Source organism: Camelina sativa, chromosome 17 (assembly GCF_000633955.1).
Source record: "Camelina sativa cultivar DH55 chromosome 17, Cs, whole genome shotgun sequence".
In the NCBI taxonomy this organism is placed as follows: Eukaryota; Viridiplantae; Streptophyta; class Magnoliopsida; order Brassicales; family Brassicaceae; genus Camelina; species Camelina sativa.
In genome coordinates, this window is record NC_025701.1 from 4,097,379 (window position 1) to 4,113,679 (window position 16,301).

A 16,301-nucleotide genomic window follows, 5' to 3' on the forward strand; every position below is an offset into this window, starting at 1 on the left:
CTTATGTTATTTTGTTGGATATTTTATATACAAATAGGTTTTGCAGTAAGTATAATTTAGTATGCTGTTTTTCCTAAAAAAAAATTGAGATCATTTTGTGTGTTTTTTTTGGTTTTCTTATTTTTCAAGAAAAGGCTAGAAATCTCTAAAACTCAGAAGAATCGATTTCTCTCTTATTTTTCATGCATTAGCACATCATGCATTACGACGAAAATTGTAAAAAAATAGTATATAATGGTAGATGAAATTAATTTAAAATCTATATATATATATATATATATCTATCAAATAGTTGCAAACTAAAATGAAAGAGATAAATACATAAGTTTTAAATAGAACTGCAGTTACTGAACCTATGCATGCCATTTTATATAACTGTTTCAAATAGTTTTTTTTCTTTTTTATTATAACGTCTATTGATTCTGTCAATTTAAATTGAATGCATTGACTTAACTTATGCATGCCATTTTTAAACAGTAAAAGTTGGTTTTGTTTATTTTAAATTTTAACGTTTTCTCACTTTTGTATTTATTAGTAACAAAACATTGTAACGCTTAGTATTTGGTTTTTGCCTATAAAAGAAAGCAATACATGTCATTTGTGAAGATATCTTCTTCAGATTTTTCCCCCGAAAATATTTATAACATTTTTCACAAGAAATGGGTGAATATGATAGAGTCAAAGATCTACATTCATGGAGATCTGGCTGGACGATTCAAGTGAAGGAGTTAAGGAAGTGGAGAAAAGTTACTCAGGACGATGCCACAATTCAACTAATTCTGTGTGATGCATTTGTAAGTATATAGATATTTACCTGTTAATATCATTTAGATTAGTTTAACAATTAGCAACATATGTTTCAGTAATTGTTTTTTGTTCATTTGATATAGGGTGACAAAATTGAAACAACGATTACTGAAGATATGTTTGAAACATTTGATCATCAAATAGAAGAAAATGATAGGAAAATATTTTCAACTTTTTCTTCTGTAATCACGATTGGATAATATCATGATCCTTTAATCACAATCAGTGTGCTTATAAGCCGTCGGTCATTGTAACAGACAGAAGAAGTTGAAAATATTTTCCAATCATTTTCTTCTATTTGATAACATGTATTGCTTTCCTCACACACTCACACCAATTAAAGATAGAGGATCACACGTCAATCTATACTTATGTTTAGAGCTGTCAAAATAGGCGGGCTGTCCATGGTTTGCCTATGTCCAATTCATTATGGACGGGTCATGGACAAGCCCATATTTGGAACGGATTTAAATGGGGTTGGTCCACTTTTGTCCATGGACAATGGGCGGCCCATTGATCAGAAAATTCTAGGTTAAAATCGATTTGGGAGAAATTTTAAAACCATTTTTCACTTTCTTAAAAGCATTTATGTTTATGCTTTAATTTTTTTTATTTTACAAAATCTTATATATATTGTCCAATGGACACCCATAGAGTTATGTTGGCGACAAAACTCCGGAAGAGCTGGGGCGATATATTTCGCATGGCCAAAATCACGCTCGTACACGAAACGGTTGAAAAATGTGCGAGACTCAATAAGATGCTATTGGACATGCTTCACTGGGCATTCAAGAATCCTACGGCCGATAGAGGAATTTTTATCGTAGTTGCCAAAGACATCCCAGAGGAAAACACCGAGTTTTTCTATGTTCTTGAAGCTCTCACAGAAAGGGGTTACCATGTTTTTTTTACAGTGCCTGATGACTTGCCACTAGAACAAGTGCCACCTACTACTGTTTGCAGAATTGATATGGCATTGGACAGAGCTGTTTGATGGCAAGTACCCTATCGAAGATTTTGGTTTGGATTCTGAGACGTCTTCATCAGAAGATAGTTAACTACTGGTTCCTGTTCCTCAGAGAGTAGCTAGCTTCCTGCGTTTTAAATGCTACTTTGATTTTGTGTTTAGAGACACACATTATCTTTCTAGCTTGTCTCTTGAACTCTGTTTTGTTTTATGTACTGTTTTAAGCTCTATATGATCCTCCTTTGGATCCTTGATTGAGGGCACAAGAAAATAGAAGAAGATAGAAGTAGCTGAAATGCATTATATGTAAAGAAAGAATCGAATAAAAAAAACAAACATTTTAAATCAAACTTTTGGTTATACTTTCTGAAACAATGTTTGCAAGAAAATTAAATTTGATTAGATGGGAGCTTCAAATCGGATGTAATCATACATGAGCCCTTGGAAAGGACTTGAGGACCTTGGCTGTGTGAGAAACAAAGTATTCTCGCCTTCTACAAGCTTAGATCCAGCCACTTCCACATTGAACAACCAGTACAATCCATGTATTCCATGTCTAGCTATCGAGTTGTCTCTCCCAATCAGTCCGCTTGTGAACAACGGGGTTGTATTTGGATCGTTCACACGTATCTTCAACCCCAAGTTTCGAGTCAAGATTCATAAACTTCATCAGATTGTTTTTGTTTATGTTCAAATGTACAAAAAGGACGACATGGATTGGTTAATATACACCTACTTGGAGTTCGGAAAAAGTAGCGGATGCAATGGCTACTCGTAAAGTATAGGAGTGACTATTATCAATGTTTTTGAGTTCGAATTTAATTTGCCATGTTGTTCCTTGATATGTTTTGTTATCCTTTTTTCTAAGAAACGAAAATGTAACAATCTGGTTAGAGAGAAAAGCGTAATTCAAGAAATATATATGATCCGGCAGAGAGAGATGATGAGAAAGAACCTAGTAACTTGAGCGTAAAACCAGTCTTTTCTATAGTCACTAGAGCCAACTACATATACCACGTCTTTATCCGGATATAGTTCGGCGTATCTTTCCCATATTCCATATTGACGGAACCTGCAAGAAATTAGAAAATCAGAAGTCATTAATGATAAAAGAATATCAGTTTAGTTCATTCAGTAGTGTGTCAAAGATTTGTGTCGTATGTTTATCTGAAAACCTGTCAGGGTGATTTTGATAAAGTTTGTTGATATATTTTGGATTCGGATCAGGAACATAAAACTCTGCTGCGGATCGATCTGGAAAACCAATCTCCCATAACGTTTCTCCATTTCTTGGAGGCTGGTAGACAAGATCTTCCACGTATATATAACAACCTGCACATATACTATGAAGTATATCAACTACAGTACTATTATATTGGGTTTAATTGTAACCAAAAAATAAAACAAAATGTATTAAGGAACTAATGAAAAGCAAGAAAAGAAGTAAAGGACCTTGGGTGATGGTGATAATATCATCGTATTTATAGTCGCCAATAAAACCAGGAACCCATGCATGGAGATTGTATTGTCCTGGCCGTATTCCACTTATGTAAAAGAATCCTTCTTCATCTGTTCTTGTCCAAAATTGATAATCCTGCAAGAATCAAAAGAAAATGTTCATAGATAAGTTATTTTGAATCAAAAACATTTCCATTCCATACTTTTTTGGATTTCTATCTTTGTACTTTTCAAAATCACCTTGCATTCTCTTTGCCATGAACCAGCAGCACCAGGCACAGCCAAACCAACATAACCTCTATTGGCTGCAATGAAATCTTTATCTACGTACCTTACAAACATATATGTGAATTTTGGTAAATTAGTGTTAACAACCACAAAATATGATATATTTGTCGTACTACTGACATTATAATCAATGAGGTTCACGTTGTAGTTTACCTGTCTTGAATGAGAAGTCTGCCTACAACATTACCACGTTGCTCTGCTTTCACATAGTCATCTGAAGCTGGAAAACTGTAAGGCCAGCTTTCAGTTTCCACATTCATCTGAGAATGAAAAATTTCTCAAATTAGGAAATGAATATAATAATGTTTGATTTGTTAGTCTAATAAAACAAGATAAAAAAGCGGAACCTGAGATTTAGCATCTTGCCAGAGCCAAAGAGGGTCATTATCATCATCAGTAGACGAGTTTAAATAGACGAAAACAGGTCCAAACACCTTCTTCCATGCCTCTCCTTCACTAAACTTTGGCACTAGATCTTCCCCTGTGTAGTGTGCACTCATAAATACCTGAGGATCCAGCGTTAAACTTCTTGTCTACATTTATAAGTTTATAACAAGTTTAAAGGAAAGCATTTTATATTAATCTGTATGGACTTACAGCAAGAGCTGTAGGTCCAACGTGAGATGTCAAGTTCTGTTTTTGTGGTCCACCGGTTCGATACTCATGGCTAGGAGTTATGAGCCAGAAACCAACCTACGGCTGCTCTGTGCATATCCATCCGTGGACAGTAATGTCTTTGTTCTCACATGAATATTGGTACTTATCGTCAACCTAAAACCGGAAGAAAACAAGGTTAAAAGCAAAGCTTAACAACCTCTCTTTAGTAATCTTGAAAAGGAAGCAAGATAAAAATAACATTTTACCTCTCCTTTGAATTGAGGCTCTACAGGATTAACAAGTAAAACAGCTTCAGGGTAAGCCAGAGCTTGGCCTCTGTCAGGTAACCGATCATCAGGCAATGGCATGAACCTCTGCCTATCGTCCGTTACTGCCATGTAGTGAAACCTGCAATCTCAGTTAAGATTAATACTAGAATTTAGTTTAAGAAGTGAAGGAGTTGGTTTGTTTCTTTTGCTTACTTCTCTTTTCTGAGCTTGAAGGCAATTCGGGTTTCAGCAAGTGAGAAAGCAGGCCATTCTTTTAAATGCTCGTAGATGGCGTAAGTGTAGAATCCTGATGACCCACTAAGCATAACAAATCTATATTCGACAGACGACAGTAACTTATTCAAGTCACACAATCTGAAAACATGAAATATGAATATTATGCATCTCAAAAGACTTAAGTACCTTTTGTCAATGTTTAGAGGGACTGCTTTGCCTTCTAGTGATGGATCCCATTTTCTTGTGAAAGAAAGCTCAACTTGTTCTTCGTTCTTCATTATTACCTCAAAGTTTGTTCCTTTGATTCTGGTCCCAAAAGAAAAATAGTATTTATACATTATTAGCATCCTTTGAACTTCATTGGAACCTTTTAGTCGGTTTTATGGGATCAAACTACAATTTTGGCGTTAAGCTTGCATAAAAGACTTACACATCAAATCCACCAGCGGTTCCTGATCCTCCCCAAACGAGATCCCAATACCTGAAGAATACTTTTACATTTTATATCTAAATGAATACTTTTGGCACGAAACTTGTGAAATTTAAATCAGAGAAACAGAGAAATGTATGCAATAACTGTTTCTGTAGGTTCTTAATGAAATATTAAGACTCTAGTCATTGGTTTCAGAGCACCCATTTACTAATTTAGGCAATCTTGATTGAGTCTTGGCACGGTTAAACGCAAGAAACTGACTTTGCTCGCTATCCAATATATAGAAAGGTTAAAAGACACAGTAAAACAGAGTGAATGCATACTCCAATTTGAAAAAAAAAACTTAGGAAAAAAAAGGATCATATATATCACATTTACCCTCTGTTGACTTCTTCATTAAGAACCTCGAGCAAGTTATCAATGCCATTATATTCGATTCCGGTAACGATACCATCAGGCTTTGATAATGTTACCCGTGCAATGCCATTATCCATCACCACCTGGAACATACCATACATTCACCAGCAACACAAAATGTTTCAGTCTTTCTTAATTGATATCTGCAGCTAAATGGACATAGAGAAGATCATGATGAGAAAGAGTTAAAAAGTAAACCAACATGATTGCCCTTATCATGCAACTGCAGCTTAACAGACGACATTGATGAAAATTGTCTTATGGGTTTTGATGTTAACCTCAAAGTAGAGAGGTACATGTTTTTTTTTCTAATACGTATGTTTTTATATATAGAGATAGATCCGATCAGGAGAACTTATGTTGCCTTGGACGGGAGATAAAGAAGAGGGTATAGTGGGAGAATAATTATCTTGACTTTGTCGTCAAAACAATTCGGTTGTTAGTGTTCGACGACATTTGTGTGTTTCAAAGCTTTCACNACAAAATGTTTCAGTCTTTCTTAATTGATATCTGCAGCTAAATGGACATAGAGAAGATCATGATGAGAAAGAGTTAAAAAGTAAACCAACATGATTGCCCTTATCATGCAACTGCAGCTTAACAGACGACATTGATGAAAATTGTCTTATGGGTTTTGATGTTAACCTCAAAGTAGAGAGGTACATGTTTTTTTTCCAATACGTATGTTTTTTATATATAGTAGATAGATCTGATTAGGAGAACTTATGTTGCCTTGGACGGGAGATAAAGCAGAGGGTATAGTGGGAGAATAATATCTTGACTTTGTCGTCAAAACACTTCGGTTGTTAGTGTTCGACGACATTTGTGTGTTTCAACTTACTTTCAAGGCTTTCACTTACGTCTCTTCTACGAATGGTTAGGTTTTTTTGTAAGTTGTAACTTTCGTCAAAAACCAAATTGTTATATGAGCCCTTCATTCATGTATAAACGAGCCGGTTAACAGAGAGATATTGGGCAGATACGGTTAGAGTTCTGGTTCTCTGAATTTTAAGAACAGAACCAAGGATTTTGAATTTTAGAGCGGTTCGCACCGAACCCAATTTATGTAATTTGGGCCTAATTTATGAGTAAAAGGCCCAAATTGCACAAAACGCTAAAGAAACAAAACAGTGCCATATCCTTTCACTCACTGCTTCTGCTTCAACCCGCCTCCTCTGTTCTCCTTCCTCTCCACTAACTCTGAGATTTCTTATTCGGATGTCTTTTGCTTAGAGAGGATTAAGTTTAGTTTTTCTAAGTTTCCGAACTTTGCTTTCGTTTCTGTAGGGAAGATTTTGTTGTTTTATATGTCGATGGATTTAATGGTGTCCACAAGCAGTGTACAAGAAGGGTTTTGTTTGATTCAACAATTTCATCGCGAGTGTAAACGAAGTAACAAGCTTGACGTCTCTAGTCGTACCACTGGTAATATTATTAGGTCTAAAGTCTCTCTCGGGTCACGAAAAAGGAATCGACTTGTTCTTGTTTTCGCGGCCGCCTCCAAGGTTGAGAGTTCCGGTCTTAATGGTAGAACTCAAAAGTTCGAAACTTATTCTTCCTCTGGGCATATCAATGGTAACGGTAATGGCCATTTCAGTACTGCGAATTCGTCTTTTGTGTTGGAAGATGTCGAGAGTAACAACCATTTGCGTCAGATGGTTAGAACCGGTGAATTGGAGGAAGGGTTTAAGTTTCTAGAGAACATGGTTTACCACGGTAATGTTCCCGATATCATTCCTTGCACTACGTTGATCCGTGGGTTCTGTAGGATGGGTAAGACGAGGAAAGCGGCAAAGATCTTGGAGATTCTTGAAGGCTCTGGTGCTGTTCCTGATGTTATAACTTANGTTTCAACTTACTTTCAAGGCTTTCACTTACGTCTCTTCTACGAATGGTTAGGTTTTTTTGTAAGTTGTAACTTTCGTCAAAAACCAAATTGTTATATGAGCCCTTCATTCATGTATAAACGAGCCGGTTAACAGAGAGATATTGGGCAGATACGGTTAGAGTTCTGGTTCTCTGAATTTTAAGAACAGAACCAAGGATTTTGAATTTTAGAGCGGTTCGCACCGAACCCAATTTATGTAATTTGGGCCTAATTTATGAGTAAAAGGCCCAAATTGCACAAAACGCTAAAGAAACAAAACAGTGCCATATCCTTTCACTCACTGCTTCTGCTTCAACCCGCCTCCTCTGTTCTCCTTCCTCTCCACTAACTCTGAGATTTCTTATTCGGATGTCTTTTGCTTAGAGAGGATTAAGTTTAGTTTTTCTAAGTTTCCGAACTTTGCTTTCGTTTCTGTAGGGAAGATTTTGTTGTTTTATATGTCGATGGATTTAATGGTGTCCACAAGCAGTGTACAAGAAGGGTTTTGTTTGATTCAACAATTTCATCGCGAGTGTAAACGAAGTAACAAGCTTGACGTCTCTAGTCGTACCACTGGTAATATTATTAGGTCTAAAGTCTCTCTCGGGTCACGAAAAAGGAATCGACTTGTTCTTGTTTTCGCGGCCGCCTCCAAGGTTGAGAGTTCCGGTCTTAATGGTAGAACTCAAAAGTTCGAAACTTATTCTTCCTCTGGGCATATCAATGGTAACGGTAATGGCCATTTCAGTACTGCGAATTCGTCTTTTGTGTTGGAAGATGTCGAGAGTAACAACCATTTGCGTCAGATGGTTAGAACCGGTGAATTGGAGGAAGGGTTTAAGTTTCTAGAGAACATGGTTTACCACGGTAATGTTCCCGATATCATTCCTTGCACTACGTTGATCCGTGGGTTCTGTAGGATGGGTAAGACGAGGAAAGCGGCAAAGATCTTGGAGATTCTTGAAGGCTCTGGTGCTGTTCCTGATGTTATAACTTACAATGTTATGATTAGTGGGTATTGTAAAGCTGGGGAGATCAGTAACGCTTTATCTGTTCTCGATAGGATGAGTGTTTCCCCTGATGTTGTCACTTACAATACCATCTTGCGTTCTCTTTGCGATAGTGGGAAACTTAAGCAAGCCATGGAGGTTCTTAATAGNCGTTGAGATACTCAATCAGCTTAGTAGCAAAGGATGTTCTCCGGTTCTAATCACTTATAATACTGTCATTGATGGGCTAGCAAAAGCAGGTAAAACAGGCAAAGCGATTAAACTGCTTGACGAGATGCGTGCGAAAGATCTAAAGCCTGACACTATCACCTATTCCTCTCTTGTTGGTGGTTTAAGTAGAGAAGGTAAAGTAGACGAAGCCATAAAGTTTTTCCATGAGTTTGAGCGGATGGGCGTTAGGCCAAATGCAGTCACCTTTAACTCTATAATGCTAGGACTCTGTAAGACTCGGCAAACGGATCGTGCAATCGATTTCTTGGTTTATATGATCAATAGAGGGTGTAAACCGACTGAGACATCATACACGATTCTGATAGAAGGCATAGCTTATGAAGGTATGGCAAAAGAAGCTCTGGAGCTGCTTAATGAGCTTTGTAACAAGGGACTCATGAAGAAAAGTTCTGCAGAGCAAGTTGCAGGGAAGATGTAGCATAATGTAGTTCACTCGCTAGTCAGCCATCTTGTCTTGATTTGTGCTTAAGAGAACATTTTCAGTGGCTTATTTCTACTTATTAAGTCGTAGGTTCAGTATTGATATTGTCAGAATTTTGGTCTTTGAGGTTTGCATATCAATATTATTCAGTTGTATTATCTTTTGTGTCAGTGTCAATTGATAAATTCGACTACATACATCAATACATATACTATGCTATGTAATCCTAGAGTAAGTTATGGAGGGCCTTCAAGACGAATGTAGTCGTACATAATCCCTTGGAAGGGACCATTGCATCTTGGCTGTCTCAGGAATATAGTGTTATCACCTTGCACAAGTCGGTTTCCTGGTATGTTCACCTCATACAGCATGTAAACCCCATGGATCCCATGCCTTGCTATTGAATTGTCTCTCCCAATGAGTCCGGTTGTGAAGAGAGGGCGGACTGCTTCCGCATCATTGACTCGAATCTGCAAACAGAAAATGTCAACAAAACTTTACAGTCTTTAACTTACATCATCTCTGTTAAAAATGAAGTTTCATTTTTACCTGCAACTCGGCTAAAGTTGCAGATGCTATGGCGATTCTCAGTTTGTAATTCGCCTTTTGATCGATGTTTTCAAGTTTAAACCTAATCTGCCAAGTTGTTCCTTCATGCACGTCTCCTTTCTTCCTGGGAACCTGAGCAAAGAACCAGTCTCTGCGATAATCGCTTACACCAACAGTGTAAACAAGGTCATCATTTGGATACAAATCTGTGTATCTCTTCCACAACCCATATTGCCTGAACCTGCAGACAATAATACAGCAGTGTCTAGTGCTGTTGTTATTCACACATACAAGTAGTTTGGTTCACAAAGGTGTAAGCTAATAAACCTGTCTTGATGATGAACTAAAGCCCTGTTTACAAGCGTGGGATCAGGATCTGGGATAAAGAACTCAGAAGCTTTTCGGTCAGGGATACCAATATCCCATAAGGTAGGTCCATCTCTCGGAGGTTCATAAACGATATCACCCATTTCAATCTTGCACCCTGTGTTGTTATTATGTCCATCAAGAATTGGCTGATATAGAGTAAACTATTTAATTTGATAGAACTAACCTGAAGTCACAGAAACAATTGTGCCATTATGGTAATCTCCAATGAAACCGGGGACCCAGGCATAGAGATTATACTCGCCAGGACGCACGTTCTCTATTGAGAAATAGCCAGCCTCATCCCCTACCGCCCAAAATTGGTATCCCTGATTGGCAAACAATTCATTTGTTTTATTTTTTTTGGTAATTCCATCATAGAGTTCTTTCTTGATATCTTGGACACCTTTCAACCAATCTTCATTTTTTTGCTGCTTATTGCAAATAGTTAAGAATGGAGAAGGAAGAAATCACCTTGCATTCAATTTGCCAAGAACCAGAACCACCAGGTGGAGCCAACCCCACATAAGCACCTGCTGCTGAAATCAGATCATTGCTTATGAACCTATACAAAAATCAGTGTTAATATGTAGTGTTTGGTGGAATGATAACATTTTAAGAATCAAATTACAGAAGCAACACAAAATAAAGAACGAACCAGGAAATGAGGATATAAAATAACACTAATACCTGTCACGGATAAGTAATCTACCACGGGCCATGCCACGTTCTTCAGACTTTGGATATTCCTCAGATGCCACAAAGCTATAAGGCCAACTTTCAACCTCAGCCATCATCTGCATATTAACTCATTTAAGTAAGTCCTTACACTACCACAGAACTATTTTTGTAATCAGCAAGTCCAATGGCAATTTGCTTGTCTCGTACCTTTATCTTTGCATCGTCCCATAAGCAAAGTGGATCATCTCCATTGGCTGTGGAATTTAGGTAAATGAAAACAGGGCCATATACTTTTTTCCAAGGCTCACCGTGTTCAAAGCGAGGCATCATGGTTTTTCCGGCATAATGGGTACTGTGAAACACCTGAAATAACCATTATTTAAACCGAGATCAATATTGTACTTCTAAGTATCATATTGAAACATCCACCACATTTGTCACAGGGACACTTACTGCAAGAGTGGTTGGGCCAACATGTGATGTGAGGTTTTGTTTGAGTGGTCCGCCTGAGCGAAACTCATTACTGGGCGTAATTTGCCAAAATCCTACAGGTGGATCGAAGGATATCCATCCATGTACTCTGAGATCCTGATTCTCACACGAGTATTGGTATTTGTCATCTACCTGTCAGAGAAAAGAGAAATGATTTAGTTCTCTATGAAACAGAATTTACCGGATTCAAACTTTGAAGTTGTAATACATCACAACGCAAGAATAAGTTCATGATATACACTTTCATGTATTAGGAGATATGATATTAAACAGCTCAAACATCGCATGAGAAAGATCAAAATGTTCTAATTTCTGAATGATTATAAGAATATGGAACTCATACTTCGCCTTGCAAGCGTGGATCACATGGAGCAGTGAGCAGAGAAGCTTCCTGGTAATCTAGAGTTTGACATCTTCCTTTGCATAGATCATCTGGAAAAGGCATTATCCTTTTTCTGTCATCTGCCACAGCCATGTAATGGAATCTGTAAAAAAGAATCGCAAGGGAAATATATATATGAGATATCAAACAACTACACACTTGTGTTGACGAGCAATTAAACCCAAATCTGAAAAAAGACACTATGTTTTTTTTTGGGATCTGTGGTACAGGCCATCACTAACACTAACATCTGAGGTTTTCTTCTCAGTGCACAAAAATGGATCTTAAGGCAATTAGACTTAACATAAGACAGAGAAATTGACGTAGGAAATAGAGACAATATTACTTGTCCTTTCTGAGCTTGAACGCAATTCTTGTTTCTCCAAGTTCAAAGCCAGGCCAATTTTTTAGGTGTTCATAAATTCCGTATGAGTAAACTCCAGAAGAGCCACGGAGCATTATAAACCTGAAAGAAAGAGCATCTAGTCAGTGTCTCCTCTCTACTTTTGTTTCTCACTAAAGTAGGTACATCATGCAATATAGACCTTTTATCGATATTCAGGGGAATGTACTTGCCCTCAAGGGATGGATCCCATGTTCTTAGAAATGAGATCTCAACCTGTTCATCAGTCTCAACTATGACCCTGAAACTCACACCACTGATGCTGCATAGATACGATCAAATTAGACATTATATACCATCCAACAATTTTTAGTACACACCATATATACAGGAAAGAAAAAAGAGAACAGAATTACAATAGAGGATTGTGATGCAGCAGTAACAACGGACAAGTTCATTTAGGCAGAGAAAAACTAGTTTTGAGTCTAACTCTACCAATACTGAAAAATGCCACTAGCAGATGTGACGACCAATAGCATGATGAAGACCTATAGAATATGGATCCTATCGACTGTTAAGGTAAATGCATGGAGAGGACATACACATCAAATATTCCCTTGCCTCCAGGTTCATTCCAGTGCAGGTCCCAGTACCTATACATTCGGTTAATTTCAATTAACTTGGCTTCTCATAAAAACAGTAAAAGTTATTATCGAGTTATAAACATGACTCATACCCTCTGTTAGTCTCCTTATTACGAACTTCGAGCACATTGTCAACACCGTTATACTTTATGCCGGTGATGATTCCACCTGGGTTTGATAGTGTAACTTGGAGAATTCCATTGTCCATCACAACCTGAAACATTTCTGTCTTCAGTCAACAAAACACATTTAATAAAAGACACATAAAAGGAGACGTTATACACTGAGAAATTTGCCTCACATATCTATCATGGATATGCAGCTTGACACCTTGAGAGGGCATCCTGTGATCCTTTCTCTGACTAGGGCCACTTGTACCTTGATCTGTCAACCCTTTTGAGTGTAAGAAAAAAAAAATCAACAGTTTTGCTTGTAGATAAACTAAATAGACTGATATGATCACATCATCAAGAGGCAGAAGGCATCCGCACAAGATAATCAAACAACATAAATGTTTGTGTAAAAATATGACTTTTGAAGCGGCCATAGATATAGGATCTGTAGAACTGGTCTTTAAAAACAAACTGCAAAGGCGTTTTACCTCCGATCATCAAGCAAATATACTAATCAATAAACTGTAACTCTGTGATAGTTTTAAAGTCCCTTCCTTTCTGGATTTTTATTATACGTAGACCCAATAAAAAAAGGGGAAATATATCAACAAATACTAAACAAACCCAATTTGATGAAACAAGGAAAGAACAACAGTTAACAATGTCATAAGAAACAAGGTAAAATACAAATTTGTAAGTTAATTTTCTCATCCGGGCTAAAAAAAATACGAACTTTGCTGTCACAATTTCGTTTTAAAACCATTCTCAAGTGAGCGAAGTTCATCGAATCGTGCAGTTAAACCAGAGAGTGAAGAAACCCAGAAGAAGAGAAGAATTGACGAGAAATTACTAACAGTGGTGGCCGGCGTTTGAAGCGGTTTCATGGTTAATGAAACGATGCAGGAGCCGATCAGCCAGTCTCTTCATCAGTACTCGACCCACGCGATCACCACCGAAGCCTGATGCTCACACGCACGTGTAAAAGGAATCTAGAGAGAGACTGCGTTTAATGTCTGATTAAAAACGCTTCTTTGCTTAAGTTTGGGTGTGACTGCGTTTGTCTTTCTTTTTCTTAAGTATCTTCTAAGGCATTGCTTAAAAAACAGTTTTACTCGTAACTGTGAATCTTATCAATAAAATCGAATGTAATTAAGTTTAAGTTCGGTTTAACTCCAAATGAATCTGAAATCTCTTTTATTATTTTGAAACCAAATATAGAAAAAGCAAGTCTCATGCTGATCAGCTCAAACAAATCTCTGTCTTTGGTAAGCATTAATGAAAACCCTTTCTTGGAATCTGTCTGAAGGATTTGAGGCAAATTTACAGAATTACAAACAAGCTATGCCTCTCTTTCTCTCTCTTTACTCAGACTTCTTCTGGAAGAACATCGATCCTATTAAGACAGCTATTCCCGTTATTGCTATCGTGAAGAAAAGCCTTTTGTGCGAAACACCATTCCCATCTCTTCGTCTCCTACCGTTTCCATCTCCTTCCGCTGCTCTCGGTATCCTTCTGTATTAACCATTCCACGACATGAGTTTAGCCAATTAAGCTCTGAAGCAGAGTTTCAAAAATAAAACAATGCAGATAAGAATATATTACCTGGATGATTCCACATTGTTCAGCACAGTACCAGGGCACTTTGTCTCATGGTTATATCTTTCTCTCAATCTGACATAGCTGTTGCATTGATAACAGAGTTCTGTACGGTTGCCACATACTTCCTAATATTCGAAAATATCGAGCGGATAAGAAAACCCTTTGGTTGGAGAGAAAAGGCAAAAATATGTGGGAGTAAGAAGAGTGAATACCTGATGTTCAGCGAGGTCAACTGCAGGCAATGGAAACTCACAGAACTCACAGGTTACAATCCTCTTGGGGCAAATCTCTCCTTTATGACTGTCAAAAACCTCACGTTCTATGGTCTCTTTGCACATCGAGCATGCTATCTTCTCAGTACACCACAAAAGGAATAGCGTAAGAACAAGTCATTTTGGTCATAAAGCAGCGTCTAAAACCATACAAAATTACTGAGACTAAATCAGAAACATAAGAAATTCCTACTTGTAGTATTCAATAACTAATTTTGACCTAGTAATTGAAACAGTCACAACCTTGCATTCACACCCTGCGGTGGGAAGAGTTCTTTGTGAACACTTAACCATAGAACTCAAGAATAGTATGAAATGACAACACGTCAGGAATAAGCGTTGATAAAGACTAGCTGTTTGTGTTACAGACTAATTTCATGAGTCGAATCAATGCATAAGTGATCTAATTTGTTAAATGTAACACGCTCAAAACCCGTTGAAGGGGTATTTACAAAATATTTGAGAACAGAACCACTATATGAAACAACCAATCTGGATGTCAAAATATAATTTTTTTATGGAGCTAACAAAGAGATGTGTTTCAACTTTCAAATCAATGATGATAGTTGTGGAAAATAATCCAACGGAAAACTATTTAAAGACTGGTGCGAAATAGAAAAAAACAGCGTACCGGAGCATGTGCGTTCAAGAAGTGTTCCTCAGCATGCTTTTTGGGAACCATATCACCACAAATCTTACATTTTTCTAAATTCCGGGCACAATGTACACGATGCAGATCAATATTTGGTGCAGGAATGTCTCTGTCACTGAAAACATTAAAAACAATCAGTACGCATAAGCTTTATTACGGAACACTCTCAAGGGATCAACCATCCAAGTAGATGTTACCATTGAACATACAAAATGATCCGGCTATTGAAACACACAGAATCTCAGCAGACTCTACACTAACTAGACAAAGCACACATAGTCCTCTAGTAGAAAACTAAGCAAACCATCAGAGAGACAGTGAAATAGTAAAAAAGCATGAGAAAGCTGATGCATAATGGATTAATTTATCTCATGAAACAACCTTTTAGTAGGTGACCAAATAAATAAATAAATAAACAATTTTGCAAAAGGAATTGCATATAATAACGTAATTGCATAATCCAACCTTGTTATATAATTCTAATCACCGACACAAACCAAGCAGATTCTACATGTAAATCTAGAGATTTTGAAGAAACAAAAAAACAAACTGAATCAAAACAGCTCACAAGGTAGTATCTTCAATGTAACACAACTTGAAATCACCGATCAATTCCAATTTTTTTTTTATAAACCTCGAGTCCCAGAATATCGAATTACACAAGTCATCATCGAATTCGAACGATAAGCAACAAGGAGAAACCACGAAAAGCAACCAACCGCCCAAAACTCCGATCATATCAGAAATAAGTCAACAAAACCCGAAAAGATAAATCAAGGAGACGTACCAGTGGTTGCAAACGATGGTGATTTCTCCAGTCGCAGTCTCCATCTTCAATTTTCCCAAAAAAACAAAAAAAGGGAACTTTAAATTTCACAGATGTGAAAGGCAAAATATTCAGATCAGATGAGAGAAGCAGGAACGATCGATCAGAGAGAGAGAGTCCTGAAGAAACGAAATTTTAAGAATCACGAAATCAATCACGGGATCTTTTTTAACCTCGTTTTCTCGCGATTTTTTTCTTTTGAGCCGATGATATAATAAGAAGAGAAAATTGTTAATTCTGTCATGAACATGAACAGTGACAATCTTTATCACCAATGCCACTTTCATTATTTCCTTCTCTCAAATACCATAGGATCCACTTTAATTTATTGAAAATAACAAAAATATTCTTTATTTTCTTTTTTTTCTCTCTCTAGATCT

At 37.1% G+C, this 16,301-nt stretch overlaps 2 protein-coding genes and 2 pseudogenes across 2 annotated transcripts; 1 reads left to right on the forward strand and 3 right to left on the reverse strand.

Moving 5' to 3' along the window:
- Positions 2,052 to 5,900, reverse strand: LOC104755198 (annotated as a pseudogene).
- Positions 6,620 to 9,022, forward strand: LOC104759136 (annotated as a pseudogene).
- Positions 9,131 to 13,625, reverse strand: LOC104755199 (probable rhamnogalacturonate lyase B). Its single transcript, XM_010477545.2, has 15 exons — positions 13,427 to 13,625; positions 12,761 to 12,852; positions 12,552 to 12,673; positions 12,418 to 12,468; positions 12,018 to 12,137; positions 11,819 to 11,938; positions 11,434 to 11,575; positions 11,052 to 11,222; positions 10,806 to 10,961; positions 10,608 to 10,714; positions 10,392 to 10,482; positions 10,105 to 10,246; positions 9,879 to 10,035; positions 9,552 to 9,792; positions 9,131 to 9,472 (listed from the first exon to the last, which is right to left on the reverse strand). The coding sequence occupies exons 1-15, from the start codon at positions 13,497 to 13,499 to the stop codon at positions 9,239 to 9,241; spliced, it is 2,019 nt and encodes a 672-aa protein (XP_010475847.1). The 5' UTR covers positions 13,500 to 13,625; the 3' UTR covers positions 9,131 to 9,238.
- Positions 13,744 to 16,206, reverse strand: LOC104755200 (XIAP-associated factor 1). The gene is made up of 6 exons (XM_010477547.2): positions 16,095 to 16,206; positions 15,883 to 15,926; positions 15,075 to 15,210; positions 14,384 to 14,521; positions 14,175 to 14,296; positions 13,744 to 14,084 (listed from the first exon to the last, which is right to left on the reverse strand). Exons 2-6 carry the CDS (start codon positions 15,924 to 15,926, stop codon positions 13,934 to 13,936), a joined length of 591 nt encoding a protein of 196 aa, XP_010475849.1. The 5' UTR covers positions 16,095 to 16,206; the 3' UTR covers positions 13,744 to 13,933.